Here is a 14,279-nt window from a genome sequence, read left to right as displayed (position 1 = left end):
CTCTAAGTTTCCAACTCTCCATAGTGTTGCAAACAATAGGATTTTTTAATCATTACCAGTTTGATATCTCACTGGTGTTTTAATTGGATTGCCAGGGAAGATAAGCACCTTGAAGAGATAAGCTTTTAAAAAGCTATTTGGAAAAAGAGTTCCTTAAAAGATTACTGATGTCAAAAGTAGAAAGAGCATTTATTTGCTCTACGGACACAAGGACATCTTAATCCATGAGAAATAGCAGCAGCCACCAGTCCAACTTTCTGGGTCATAATTAAGAGCCTGATGGCTTACTGTATTTTATATATAATTAAATATATATTATATATAATACATATAATTATACATGAATATATATGTTTTAACTTATCTTTATTGTTTAAAGTATTACAAATATCCCCAATTGACCCCCCTCTACTCTGCACCACCCCACCAGGCCTTCACCACACTGTGGTCTGTGTCCACGGGTTATGCATATATGCATATAAGTTCTTAGGTTAATCTCTCCCCTGCCTTCCCTCTGAGATTTGTCAGTCTGTTCCATGCTTCTATATCTCTGGATCTACGTTGTTCTTTGGTTTATTTTGTTTGTTAGATTCCATATGAATAAGATCAACTGATACTTGTCGTTCTCTGACTGGCTTATTTCACTTAGCATAATACTCTCCAGGTTCCACCATGCTGTTTTAAAGGGCAAGGGATCCTTCTTTTTTTACAGCTGCATAGTATTCCATGGTATAAGTGTCCAAGAAGATGCTTGATATGATTTCAATCTTCTTGAATTTGTAGACTTGTTTTGTATCCTAATATGTGGTCTCTTTGAGAATGTCCCAGGTGCACTTGAGGAGAATGCATATTCTGCAGCTTTGGAGTGGAATGTTCTGTAAATGTTAATTAAACCCATCTGATCTAGTGTATCATTTAGAGTCACTGTTTCCTTATTCATTTTTTGTCTAAAAGATCTATCCAGTAAAGTCAGTGGGTGTTAAAATCCCCTACTATGACTGTATTACTGTCGATCTCTCTCTTAAAGTCCTCCAGTTTTTTGGTTTTTTTCCAGCCTGTGTGTGTCTTTTGCTCTGAGGTGGGACTCTTGGAGACAGCATGTATTTGGGTCACATTTTTTTATCCATTCAGCTACCCTATGTCTTTTGATTGGAGCATTTAATCCCTTTATAACCCATTTATATTTAAGGTTATTGATAGGTAGGTACTTATCTATTGCCATTTTAATTCTTCATGCCTATGTTTCTCTTTCTTTCTATTTCAAGTTCTTATTACAGCAGTCCCTTTAATATTTCCTGCAATGCTTGGCCTCTCCTGGACACCTCCAAGGCCAGCACAAGTAGTAGCAATCTATGAATTGCTGTGTAGCTCATGCTGGGTGGCCCTGAGCAGGGCACAGGCAGAGGCTGACTTTGCATCTCCCAGGAGGCCCCAGAGCCAGTGCAACTGGTGGTCAACCACACTGGGTTACAACCCTACCACATCCACGAGTGACACACTCAAGGGGCGCAGTTGGTGAACACTAAAGCTCTACTGAAGTAAATTCTGCTCCATAGGGGTGTCTCCAGCACAGCAGCTCTTTGGTTGTCATTGCAGCTGGTCCTCACAGCCGATTGGCCTGGGGGTCAATTCCTCCCAGTGGCACCAATAGCAACCAAGGCTCAACTAGAACAGGACAGTGCACACAGCCCACACAGGGGAGCACCTAGAAGGCTCAACTCAGGTGACTGGGGAGACTGAGCCACTGGGCCCTACGGGATACCTACTACACAAAGCCACTCTACCAATTCCACGAGACATAGCAGCTCTACCTAATACATAGAAACAAACACCTGGAAGCAGCGAAAATGTGGAGGCAAAGAAACATGTCACAAATGAAAGAACAGAAGAAATGTCCAGAAAAAGAACTAACTGAAACGGAGCCAAGCAAGCTACTAGATACAAAGTTGAAAACAATGGTTATAAGGATGCTCGAGGATCTTAGTAAGACTTTTAAGGAAACTAGTGAAATCATCAATAAAATAATAAAGAACCAGTCAGAAATGAAGGCTACACTAACTGAAAGGAATAATTTACAGGGAATCAACAGTAGAGTAGAGGATGCTGGGCATCAAATCAGCAATTTGGAATATGAGGAAACAAAAAACACCCATTCAGGAGGGCAAAAAGAAAAAAGAATCCATAAATACGAAGATAGTGAAGGAGTCTCTGGGACAACTTCAAGTGGCCCAACATTCGTGTTATTGGGGTGCCAGAAGGGGAAGAAAGAGACCAAGAAATTGAAAACCTATTTGAAAAAAAATAATTACAGAAAACTTCCCCTACCTGGGGAAAGAAATCGACTTACAAGTCCAGGAAGCACAGAGAGTGCCAAACAAGAGGAACACAAAGAGGCCCACAGCAGGACACATCATAATTAAAATGCCAAAGGTTAAAGACAGAGAATCTTAAAAGCAGCAAGAGAAAAGTAGTTAGTTACCTACAAGGGAGCACCCATACAACTGGCAGCTGATTTCTCAACAGAAACTTTGCAGGCCAGAGGGAGTGGCAAGAAATATTCAAAGTGATGAAAAGCAAAAACCTACAACCAAGATTACTCTACCCAGCAAAGCTATCATTTAGAACTGAAGGTCAGATACAGAACTTCACAGGTAAGAAAAGCTAAAGGAGTTCATCACCACCAAACCAGTATTACATGAAATGTTAGTCTTCTTTAAGAAGCTAATGAACAAGAGAAACTGACAAACAAAATAGGCCCAGAGACACTGAAGCATGCAACAGACTATTGCAGAGGGAAGAGGGACGGGGGTGTGAAGAGATTAACCAAAGAAGTTACAGTGGTACCTTGGTTTTCCAATGTAATCCATTCTGGAAGACTATTCGAGTTCTGAAACATTAGAAAACTGAGGACTCAACAGCTGAAAGCTAGGCCTTGGGATCTTGCACTCAGCAGAAGCCACATGGCATGTCTGACTTCTGAGGTGTGTTCGAAAACCGAACCATTTATTTCCGGGTTTATGGCGTTCGTAAGTCTAAATGTTCGTCTATGGAGATGTTCAAAAACCGAGATATTACTGTATATGCATATGTGCATAACCCATGGACACAGAAAATAATGGGGTGAGGGTCTGGGGAGGGGTGGTAGCTAGGTGGAACGGTTCAATGGGGGAAAAAATGGGACACCTATAATACTTTCAACAATAAAGATAAATTAAAAAAGAACTTATTGAAAGATTGAAAGGCATAAATGATGGCTTAACTGCCACCAAAGAATGTAAGAAAAAAATAGACATAAATAAGAATTAGAAATTTTAGAAATAAAAAATATATAGTCATTGAAATAGACTATAATAAAATAGAGTCCCAAATTTAGCTAATTGGAGTTTCAAAAAAAAAGAAAAAAAAAAAGATAAAATGGTAAAGAAGCAATACTTGAAGATATACTGGATGATCATTTTCCATAATTGAAAACAAATGTGGATTCTAGACAAAAAGTACACTGAATAAGCAAGATAATTGTTGAACAGATCACAAAGAATTGGTAGAATAGCAAAGACAAAGAGGCAACTTAAAAGCTTCCATGGAAAGAGGCCAGATGATCTACAAATGGAAAACAACTATACTGACAGCAAACTGCTCATAGACAATATCAGAATTTAATGGTCTAGTATTTCAAAGTGTTAAGGGGAAATAATTGCTAACCTAGAATTTCATCCTGAGCCAACATACTCACTCAAGAGTACAGGACACTTTTGAGTTTATAACCAACAGACCCTAACTTAAAGAAACATTAAAGGAGGTACTTTAGTAAGAAGAAAAGGGAACCCATATGAAATATACAGATGTAAGAAACAATGGTGAAGACAAAGCTTGGTAAAAGTCAGTATATATTTCATTAACTATTGACAGTAAACAAGAAAATGGAAACTTAGCAAACTAGTGGAAAAATCTTAAGAAACCAGAAAGAGCATAAATTTATGAACTAAAAAACAAAGAAGAGAAAGGATCAAAGCTAAAGATGTTAGCTTATGACATGTAAAATATAGATAGATGTCTAAAAAAACATTAATAATTTTAAAATTAGCGAATAGGCACAAAAATATGAGATTAAATTTTTTAAATCATAAGGGAATACTATGAACATTATCCAATTAAATATAAAATTTTCTCTGTCTCAAACACACTATTTCCAAAACCAGGCTGGTAGGCCCTGGCCAGTGGCTCAGTTGGTTACGCCAAGGGTTTGGGTTCAATCCTTGGTCAGGGCACATAAACAGCAATCAGTGAATGCACAAATAAGTGCAACAACAAATTAATGTTTCTCTCTATAAAATAAAAAAAAAGCCCTAGCCAGTTTTGCTCAGTGGTTACAGCATTGGCGCACAGAATGAGGGTCCAAGGTTTGATTCTGGCCAAGAGCATATACCTTGATTGCAAGCTTGATCCTTGGCCCTGGTCAGGGCATTGCAGGAGGCAACCAGTCGATGTATCTCTCTCACATCAATGTTTCTCTCTCTCTCTCTCTCTCTCTAAATCTCCCTTCCACTTTCTCTGAAAAGCAATTGAAAAAATATCCTTGGGTGAGAATTAAAACAAAACAAAATAAACAAAAACAAGCTGGTATGCCATAGATATCCAAACTGAAAGAGAAAAATATTAAAAAAAAAATTATGGTTATAAACATAGATATAAAATCCTTGGAAGTCCTTGCCACAGCCACTAGACAGAGAGAAAACATAAAAGGCATCCAAATTGGAAAGGACAAAGTAAAACTGTCATTATTTGCAGATGACATGATATTGTACACAGAAAACTCTAACACTCCACCACAGTACTACTAGATTTGATAAATGAATTTGGCAAGGTAGCTGGATACAAAATGAACATCTGGAAATCGATGGCATTTTTATACACCAACAATGAACTCTCAGAACAAGAAAATTAAAAAATACCATGTACCATTGCAACTAAAAAAATAAGATGCCTAGGAATAAACTTAACCAAGAATGTAAAATACCTGTACTCTGAAAAAAGAAATGAGGAAGATATAAACAAGTGGGAGAATATACTATGTTCATGTATTGGAAAAATTAATATTAAAATGTCCATACTACCCAAAGCAATTTATATAGTCAATGTAATTCCTATTAAAATACCAACAGCATATTTCACAGAGCTAAAACAAATATTCCAAAAATTTATATGGAACCAAAAAAGACCCCGAATAGCTGCAGCTATCTTGAGAAAGAACAGAGTGGGAAGGATCACTTTACTGGATATCAAACTGTACTACAAAGCCATTGTAATCAAAACAGCCTGGTATTGGTGCAACAACAGGCATATAGATCAATGGAACAGAACAGAGGCCCCAGAAATAGACCCACGCAATTATGGTCAGTTAATATTTGACAAAGGTGGCAAGAGCATACAATGGAGTAAAGACAGTCTCTTCAATAAACGGTGCTGGGAAAACTGGACAGCTACATGCAAAAAAATGAAACTAGATCACCAACTTACTCCACACACAAGAATAAATTCAAACTGGGTAAAACACTTAAATGTAAGTCAGGAAACCATAAAAATCCTGGAAGAAAACACAGGCAGTAAAGTCACGGACATCTCACATAGTGGGATTTTCACTGATACATCTCCTAGGGCAAGAGAAACTAAAGAAAAAAATTAACAAATGGGACTACTTGAAACGGAAAAGCTTCTGCACAGCAAAAGAAAACAGCCTCAAATACAAAGGAACCCCACGGTATGGGAGAACATATTTGTCAAGGATGTATCTGATAAGGGGCTAATTTCCAAAGTGTACAAAGAACTCATTCTACTCAACAAGAGGAAGACAAACAATCCAATTAAAAAATGGGCAAAGGACTTGAATAGACACTTCTCCAAAGAGGACATACAGATGGCCAAGAGACATACGAGAAAATGCTCAATGTCGTTAATCATCAGAGAGATGCAAATTAAAACTACAATGAGGTACCGCTTAACACCTGTCAGAATGGCTACCATCAACAAATCAACAAATGACATGTGCTGGTGAGGATGTGGAGAAAGGGAAACCCTGGTACACTGCTGGTGGGAATGCAGACTGTGCAGCCACTATGGAAAACAGTATGGAGGGTCCTCAAAAAATTAAAAATGGAGCTGCCTTTTGACCCAGTGATCCCACTTCTAGGAATATATCCTAAGAATCCTGAAACACTAATCAGAAAGATTATGTGCACCACTATGTTCATAGCAGCACAATTTACGATAGCTAAGATCTGGAAACAGGCCAATTGCCCATCAGAAGATGAGTGGATAAAAAAGCTCTGAGACATTTACACCATGGAATACTATGCAGCTGTAAAGAAGAAGGATCTCGTACCCTTTAGGACAGTATGGATGGAATTTGGAGAATATTATGCTAAGTGAAATAAGCCAGGCAGAGAAAGAAAAACATCACATGATCTCACTTATATGTGGAATCTAAAGAACTTAATAAACTGATGAACAGAATATATTCAGAGACATCATGGATCAGACTGATGAATCTCAGAGGGAAGGAGGGGGGATGTATGTAGGGGGAGAGATTAACCAAAGAACTTATATGCATATATGCATAACCCAAGGACATAGACAATGGCGTGGTGAGGGACTGGGAATGGGGGTGGGGGTTGGGTGGAAGGAGTCAATGGGGAGAAAAAGGGACATGTGTAATATTTTGAACAATAAAAAAAAAATTAGCACCTATAAGTAGACTGTAAAAGTTAAGAATGCATAAATATTATAATCTTGAGAGTGAGCACTAAGAAAAATTCAAAGTAGTTTAGTTAAAATGCTAATCGAAAAACTAAGGTAAAATTCTAAAAAAATATTTAGTCATTTTAAAAAAAGAAAAGCAAAATGAGGTACAAAAAACAGAGAAGGCAAGTAAGAAACAATAAAATGTTACATACAAACCTAACCATATAAATAACAACATTAAATCTTTTGGGATAAAATCTCCAATTAAAATGTAGAGACTATCAGAATGGATAAATAAGACCCAACTATATGCTGTCTGTAAGAAACCCACTAAAGCCCTAGCCGGTTTGGATCAGTGGTTAGAGCACTGGCTTGCAGACTGAAGGGTCCTGGGTTCGATTCTGGCCAAAGGCACATACCTTGGTTGCAGGCTCGATCCCCAGCCTGTCAGGGCGCATGCAGGAGACAACCAATCTATGTATCTCTCTCACATCGATGTCTCTCTCTCTCTTTCCCTTCCACTCTCTCTGAAAAGCAATGGAAAAAATATCGCCTGGTGAGGATTTAAATAAATAAATAAATAAATAAATAAATAATTAAAAAAAAAAAAAAAAGAAAGAAACCCACTAAATATAAAGACACAGAAGGATTAAAGGTAAACAAGGGATAAAGATATAACATGCAAACAATAAGCACAAGAAGATGGAAATGGCTACTTAAGATCAGATAAAACAGATTTCAAGAGAGCATTGCCAGAGTTACAAAGGGGCACTTCATCAGATGAAAGGGCCAAGTCATCAGGAAGACTTAACAATCATGAGTGTATATGTCTAATAACAAAGCTTTGAAACACACAAATCAAAAATTTACCAAATTAAAGGAAGAAATAGTTCCAAAACCGTATGTCTGATTTTAGCAATTGATAGAACTAGACAAAACAAACAAAACAGCAAAGACACAGAAGTTCTAAACAACTCTTATCAACACTATATCACTGCACTTAACAAGAAACAGAATACTTGTTCTTTCCAAAAGCACATGGTTAGATTTACAAAGAGATATGATGAACTACTTAGTTAGTACATGGAACATTGAAAAGTACAACACACTGCAAAGGGAAATTAAAAACCTAGAAAAAAATGGCGTGATATTTCATATTCATGGATTATAAGACTCAATATTGTTAAGATTTAAATGAAAAGGCACAGGACTTAGAATAGTTAAAATAATCCTAAAAAAGAGGAACAAGCTTGGAGAATTTATATTCCCTCACTGTAAGATTTACTTAACTGAAAAAAATCAAGACACTGTGGTATTGGTGCAAGAACAGACATATATAGATCAATGGATTAGAACAGAGTTTAGAAATAAACCCATACTTATATGGTCAATTCTTTTCTACAAAGGTGCCATGGTAATTCAGCAGGGAAAGGATAGTCTTTTCAACAAATAGTGCTGGATCAACAAAATATCTATATGGGGGGGGGGAGGAGGAATCTTGAAACTTATAAATACTATATAAAAAAATTAACTTGTGCCTGGCTGGGCGTGGCTCAGCAGCTGAGTGTCGACTTAGGATCCAGGCAATTGGGGTTCGATTCCCGGTCAGGGCACATGCCCGGGTTGTGGGCTTGATCCCCAGTTGGGGGAGTGCAGGAGGCAGCCGATCAATGACTCTCTCATCACTGATGTTTCTCTCTCTCTCCCTCTCCTTTCCTCTCTCTGAAATCAATAAAGATATATTAAAAAAAAAAATTAACTTGAAATGGATCATAGACCTGAAAGGGCTCAAATTATTAAAAATATAGAAGAAAACATAAAAAATACTTGTGTCACTGCGTTAGGCAGAGATTTCTTAAACATCACAAAAACCACAACTATAAAATTAAAAACTTTTGCTCTTTATAAGGCAGTTAAAGAAAAAAAGAAAAGGCAAGCCACAGACTGGGAGCCAACACATACATCTGACAAAGGGCTCATATTCACAATATATAAAGAGCTCTTATAATTCAAGCAGAAGACAATCCAATAAAAGAAATGAGCAAAAAATATGAAGACACTTCACTGAAGAAGATATACAAATGGCCAATAAGCACATGAATAGATGCTCAATATCATTAATCAATAGGGAAATGCAAATTAAAGTTACAGTGAGATACAACGAAACAACCACAAGAATAGCTAAAATCTAAAAAGATTGACATTTCGAAGTTTTAGCGATGATGTGCAGCAACTTGAACTCATCCACTGCTTGTGGAAATGCAAAATTGAGGATAAGCAAGTTGAGGTTAAGCTAAGAATAGCTAAAATCTAAAAAGATTGACATTTCTAAGTTTTAGCGATGATGTGCAGCAACTTGAACTCATCCACTGCTTGTGGAAATGCAAAACTGAGGATAAGCAAGTTGAGGTTAAGCAATTTACTCAAGATTATACAGCTAGCAAATAGCAAAATCAGGATTTGATTCTAGGTAGTGTAGGCACAGAATCCATACTTTTTATTCCTCACATCTATCTGCCTACTTTGAAAATACAAGATACTCAGTTACAAACTATAAGAATTAATGAGTTCAGGAATGCTGCTGCATTAAAAAACACACACACATATATATAAACTGATAACTGATGTTTTATGCCTTATTAACAAACAATTTAAAAATGTAATTAAAAAAATTCCCATCCCATGAAAAGAATTGTAAGGTATTCTAGCATAAACTAAAAATTAAAAGCAATTTTTAAAGGTATTAAAGAAAAAAATACCACAAAAGGAAGGGATATACCATGTTCATTCATTAGAGGTTTAAAAGAGAGGAAAACTCTAAGTCCCAATTATTCTATAAATTCAAGGTAATTCCAACCAAAATCCCAAAATATATCTATCAAATAAATCTGCAAAACAATAGACAGTGTTTATAGAAACATAAAAATTTAGTTAAAATATAAAAACGAAAATATTTAAAAAATATTGAATTCATATAGTAGTTACCCTAGGGAAGGAAGGAATAGAATCTGGGTGGGTACATACAGGAAGTAGTGTATCCACAATTTCTTTTCTTCTAAAAAAAGAAAATATAAGAAGCAAATATAACATTGTTAAGATTTTATAAAGATGGGTATCAAGTACAGTGGTATCCTTTTTATCATGCTCTAATCTGGTTGGCATGTTTGACATATCATAATAAAAATAATTAAATAAAAAAGATTGGATTATTCCAAGACTTTATAAACCATTTATTTTGAAAGACACTGTAATTCCATAGCTCCAAGACCATTTTATTATACTACATTAGGGCCTGTGGATTACACAATACAGAAAAAGATGAATGTTAGTCCATTATATTGTGTGGCTTAAATTTATTCAACACTTTTGGTGTGCCTATTATACTCCAATACTCTGGTAGGATATAAAAGATGTAAAAATTGTGTCTATTTTCAAAGAGCTCATAATCTAGATAATGAAATAAATTAACTTTCAAAAATAATGAGCAGCCTGGCTGGTGTGGCTCAGTGGTTAAGCATCGAACATATGAACCTGGAGGTCATGGTTGAATTGCCAGTCAGGGCACATGCCTGGGTTGCGGGCTCGATCCCCAGTGAGGGGCATGCAGGAGGCAGCCGATCAATGACACTCTCATCATTGGTGTTTCTCTCCCTCTCTCCCTTCCTCTCTCTGAAATTAATAGACATATTTAAAAAATACTAATAATAATGATGAGCAGTTATTTATGGTCCAGGTGTAAAGCCCTTCCTTTCTGTGTGTTTGTGTGTTATTTTTCTCTTCCTGTAGGAAAATATTTATGTTACATTGTTTTGTTCCTGCCCATTCTACGTGATTCTCTGTAGAATTAACATTAGCATCAGCATATTTAATAATCTAGAGCAAAAGTGTTTTTAACTGTAATTCTTACATAGAAATTCCTTTTTTAGTAGGGAAGATGGAAGTGAATTTTAGTGACAGTCACTAAATACTAGTACTAGATAAAAATGGAAAATTCTGCAATAATTTTTAATTTATGTGAAATAAACTATTAAAGCAACTCAAGTTATCAGCATTAAGAGCTCTATCCTTGCCCAGCCAGGCGATCAGGGTTCGGTTCCTGGTCAGGGCACATGCCCAGGTTGCGGGCTCAGTCCCCAGTCGGGGGCGTGTAGGAGGAGGCCGATCAATGACTCTCTTATCATTGATGTTTCTATCTCTCTCTCTCCCTCTCTTTTCCTCTCTCTGAAATCAATAAAGATATATTAAAAAAAGAATAAAAGAAAAAAAAAAAAGAGCTCTATCCTTATTCTCACCTGAACTTATATCTTGATATGAATACATGTTGTGAATATACCAGTTTTCATTTATTTTAGGTCATTTACATAAACCAGTTATATATTTTTTCTTTTCCCAAATTATAAAAGCCAAGAACCAGTTATAAAATCAGACTGCCATGAAGTTACACAAAGACAACTATAATTAGCTTTAAAATTTTACTGAAATTCAGTTTTAGAATTTAACAATTTAATACAATATTATATTGAATATTTTCTAACCAGTATTCTCACCTGCTTTACATGGTTTCTGGACACAACTTTTAAGAATTGATACTTCCTGCCTAACTTTCCATAATATGTCAATTATACATTCATTAAAATCTCAGATACTTATCTAAAGTTTTTCTTATCTCAATGTCAGAATTAAAAAAATAAACTCAAATATTGAAAATTTAAGACAATAATATTGCATCAACTGTAATATAAAAAAGAAATTTACAATCTTAACTGTTTAAAATTGTTAACATTTACTGTAGTAATGTAGTATGAATTTTTAACGTAATCATATGAATTTTTCATTAAAATGTTCAACCATTTCCTACTGAAGCACGTTCAAAGTTATAAAAACCTTTTCCTTTAAAGGAACCTATACTGAATTAGTCCAAAAGTAATTGTGGCACTTTAGAGAAGACATTTATTTTACTGAATATTTTAAGTACCCAAGATGCTGCCCGATCAATAGCAGGTCACTGGAAAAAGTATAAAGCATGGCTTTCTTTAAGGAGTGAGTCGTTTGGGATCACGGGGGAACATTGAGGTCTGACGAATATTGTGCAATCCCAAAAACAGCATGGTCACTCGTTCCAACCCTAGGGAAAACAAAATAAATATTAATTCCTTTTCTGAAAACCTCTCAGGGCCTTACTTATTGAAAACTACCAACATAATATCACAGATCAATAAAATACTTTCTTTGTTAGGAAGGAAAATGACTTCTATTATTTCGAGTTGAATAAAACGGGTTGTTTTAGATCTGATTCAGAAATAGAGACGGTGCTTGTGAGGACAAAACGAGACATCCTTAAGTTACATGGAGTCTGTGAATGTGAACTACAAGAATCTATGTAAATGTCCAAAATTTATGATTTAAACAAACAAAAAACTCCATTGTTTAAACTTGTATGTTTTTAAGTAAGACCAGATTCTAATTATGTAGTCCAGGTCATCAGTATGGGAGTCATAAGCCTGTTTAAGGAAATTCATTAATGGAAGTACCAGAAATTCGTTGTAATTCGACAGACATAGAACATGGTGGTTCCTAGTATAAAAGACTCTAGCGTACATTATTGTACTAAATGCTTTGACTGCAGAAGAGACTGACTTTGCTTTGTGACTTAAATACCATATTACAGATAAGAACTAAGACCAAGATGGTGGCAGACTGAGTGGAAGCTACACTGACACTCTTCCAGGACTAAACTGGAATTACAACTAAATCATAGAAAAACCATCTTAAATAATCAACTGCAACTGAAGGCTATCTGAGGAGCACCCTGATAACCAAGGACAAAAAGCAGAGACCACATAAAGACTGGTAGGAAGTGTGGAGGCATGAGAGGGCTGACTGGGTTCCCACAGGCAGCCGCTGAAGGTCCACAGGGATATCTCAGCTGTTAGAGGTTCCCACTGAGGACTCTGAGGTCTAAACCACAAGCTGGGCTCCCCAGCTAAGAGCACCATAACTGATAAAGGTGCCCACATAACATCTGGCTGTGAAAACCAATGGGGTTTCTGTCTGCCAGGGAGAGAGAGCTAGAAATACAAGCACCCTCTTAAAGGGGGAACACACAAAGTTTCTAGTGTAGCCACTGACCTTGGGCTCCAGCAGAGGGAGTGCAGAGTGGATTGGAGCTGTGTGAGGAGAATCTAGGGTTGTAGGCTGTGGAAATAGAGCTCAGAGGGCACCCCTCTGGATTCTTGTGCCAAGTCATTCCCCCATACTGCAGAGGACATCTTTCACAGGCAGACATTTACCTTCCAAGGAGCTTTTGCCTGAGGGGGAAGCAATTGCCCCACCCTGCTGGAAAACCTCTTGCCCTACCCCATGGAGTTTCTACAGCCTGAGGCTCACTAAGAGATTGAATAAGAATCTCTGGGTGCTTTGAGTTTTTGATTCTGGAACCAGGACTTGGAAAAGTAGACTTTGTTGCACATCTTGGTCCTGTCCAAAGGCACCCAGCCCCAGAAGAGGAAACCAGAAGCTGTGGAGTGTGGAAAACTTCAAATAGGGTTCAAGGCCAGTCATAAACAGTGTCTGACATTGGCCAGCACCAGAGACCATCCAAAAGACTGGGAGTCCTAGCAGATCTACCTAATACACAGAAATAATTCCAAAATGGCAGCCAAAATGGGGAGACAAAAAAACAAGCCCCAAATGAAAGAACAAAAGGATTTTCCAGAAGAGCTAAATGAAACGAAGATAAACAATCTATCAGATATAGCGTTCAAAATACTGATTATAAAGATGCTCAACAGCATGAAAAAAGATATAGAAACTATGAAGGAAATTAAGAATGACAATAGAAATAAGACAGGGTAGAAAAAAAGCACTCAATCAGAGAACCAAAAAGAAAAAACAATTTAAAAACAGGAGGAAAGTTTAAGGGAGCTGTGGGACAACATGAAATGTAACAATATTTGCATCATAGGAGTTCCAGAAGGGAAAGAAAGTCAGCAAGGGATAGAAAACCTGTTTGAAGAAATGATGGCAGAAAACTTCCCTAACCTGGTCAAGGAAGAAGTCTCACAAGTTCAGGAGGCACAGAGAGTCCCAAGCAAGAAGAACCCAAAGAGTCCCACGCCCAGACACATCATAATTAAAATGCAAAAAATTCAAGACAAAGAGAAAATCTTAAAGGCAGTAAGAGAAAAGCAATTTGTTACCTACAAAGGAGCTCCCATAAGGCTGTGAGCTGATTTCTCATCAGAAACTCTACAGGCCAGAAGGGAATGGCATGAAGTATTCAAGGTAATGAAAAGCAAGGATCTGAAACCAAGAATACTCTATTCTGCAAGGCTATCATTCAAAACAGATAGTGAAATAAAGAGCTTCCCAGACAAAACAAGGCTAAAGGAGTTTATCACCACCAAACCAGCAATGCAAGAAATGTGGAAGGGACTGCTGTAATAAAAAGTTGAAATAGAGAGAATGAGAAGCATAGGCATAAAGAAATAAAATGCAAATAGATAAGTACCTATAAGTAATAACCTTAAATATAAATGGAT

General features: G+C 36.7%; 1 protein-coding gene across 2 annotated transcripts in view; it reads right to left on the bottom strand.

The window, feature by feature from the left end:
- Positions 1–9,955: 9,955 nt before the first annotated feature.
- DARS1 (aspartyl-tRNA synthetase 1) overlaps positions 9,956–14,279 on the bottom strand; it is a 53,602-nt gene continuing 49,278 nt past the window's right edge. For both annotated transcript variants that reach the window (XM_016205137.2, XM_016205136.2), the window contains one exon: positions 9,956–11,863. In XM_016205137.2, coding sequence (XP_016060623.1) covers positions 11,772–11,863 — 92 coding nt within the window. In that variant the 3' untranslated portion in view covers positions 9,956–11,771. The remainder of the gene's footprint in view (positions 11,864–14,279) is intronic.

The sequence above is a fragment of the Miniopterus natalensis genome, chromosome 8 (genome assembly GCF_054644295.1).
Source record: "Miniopterus natalensis isolate mMinNat1 chromosome 8, mMinNat1.hap1, whole genome shotgun sequence".
In the NCBI taxonomy this organism is placed as follows: Eukaryota; Metazoa; Chordata; class Mammalia; order Chiroptera; family Miniopteridae; genus Miniopterus; species Miniopterus natalensis.
The sequence above is the reverse complement of the archived record's forward strand: the minus strand, read 5'-3'. Positions and strand labels throughout refer to the sequence as shown.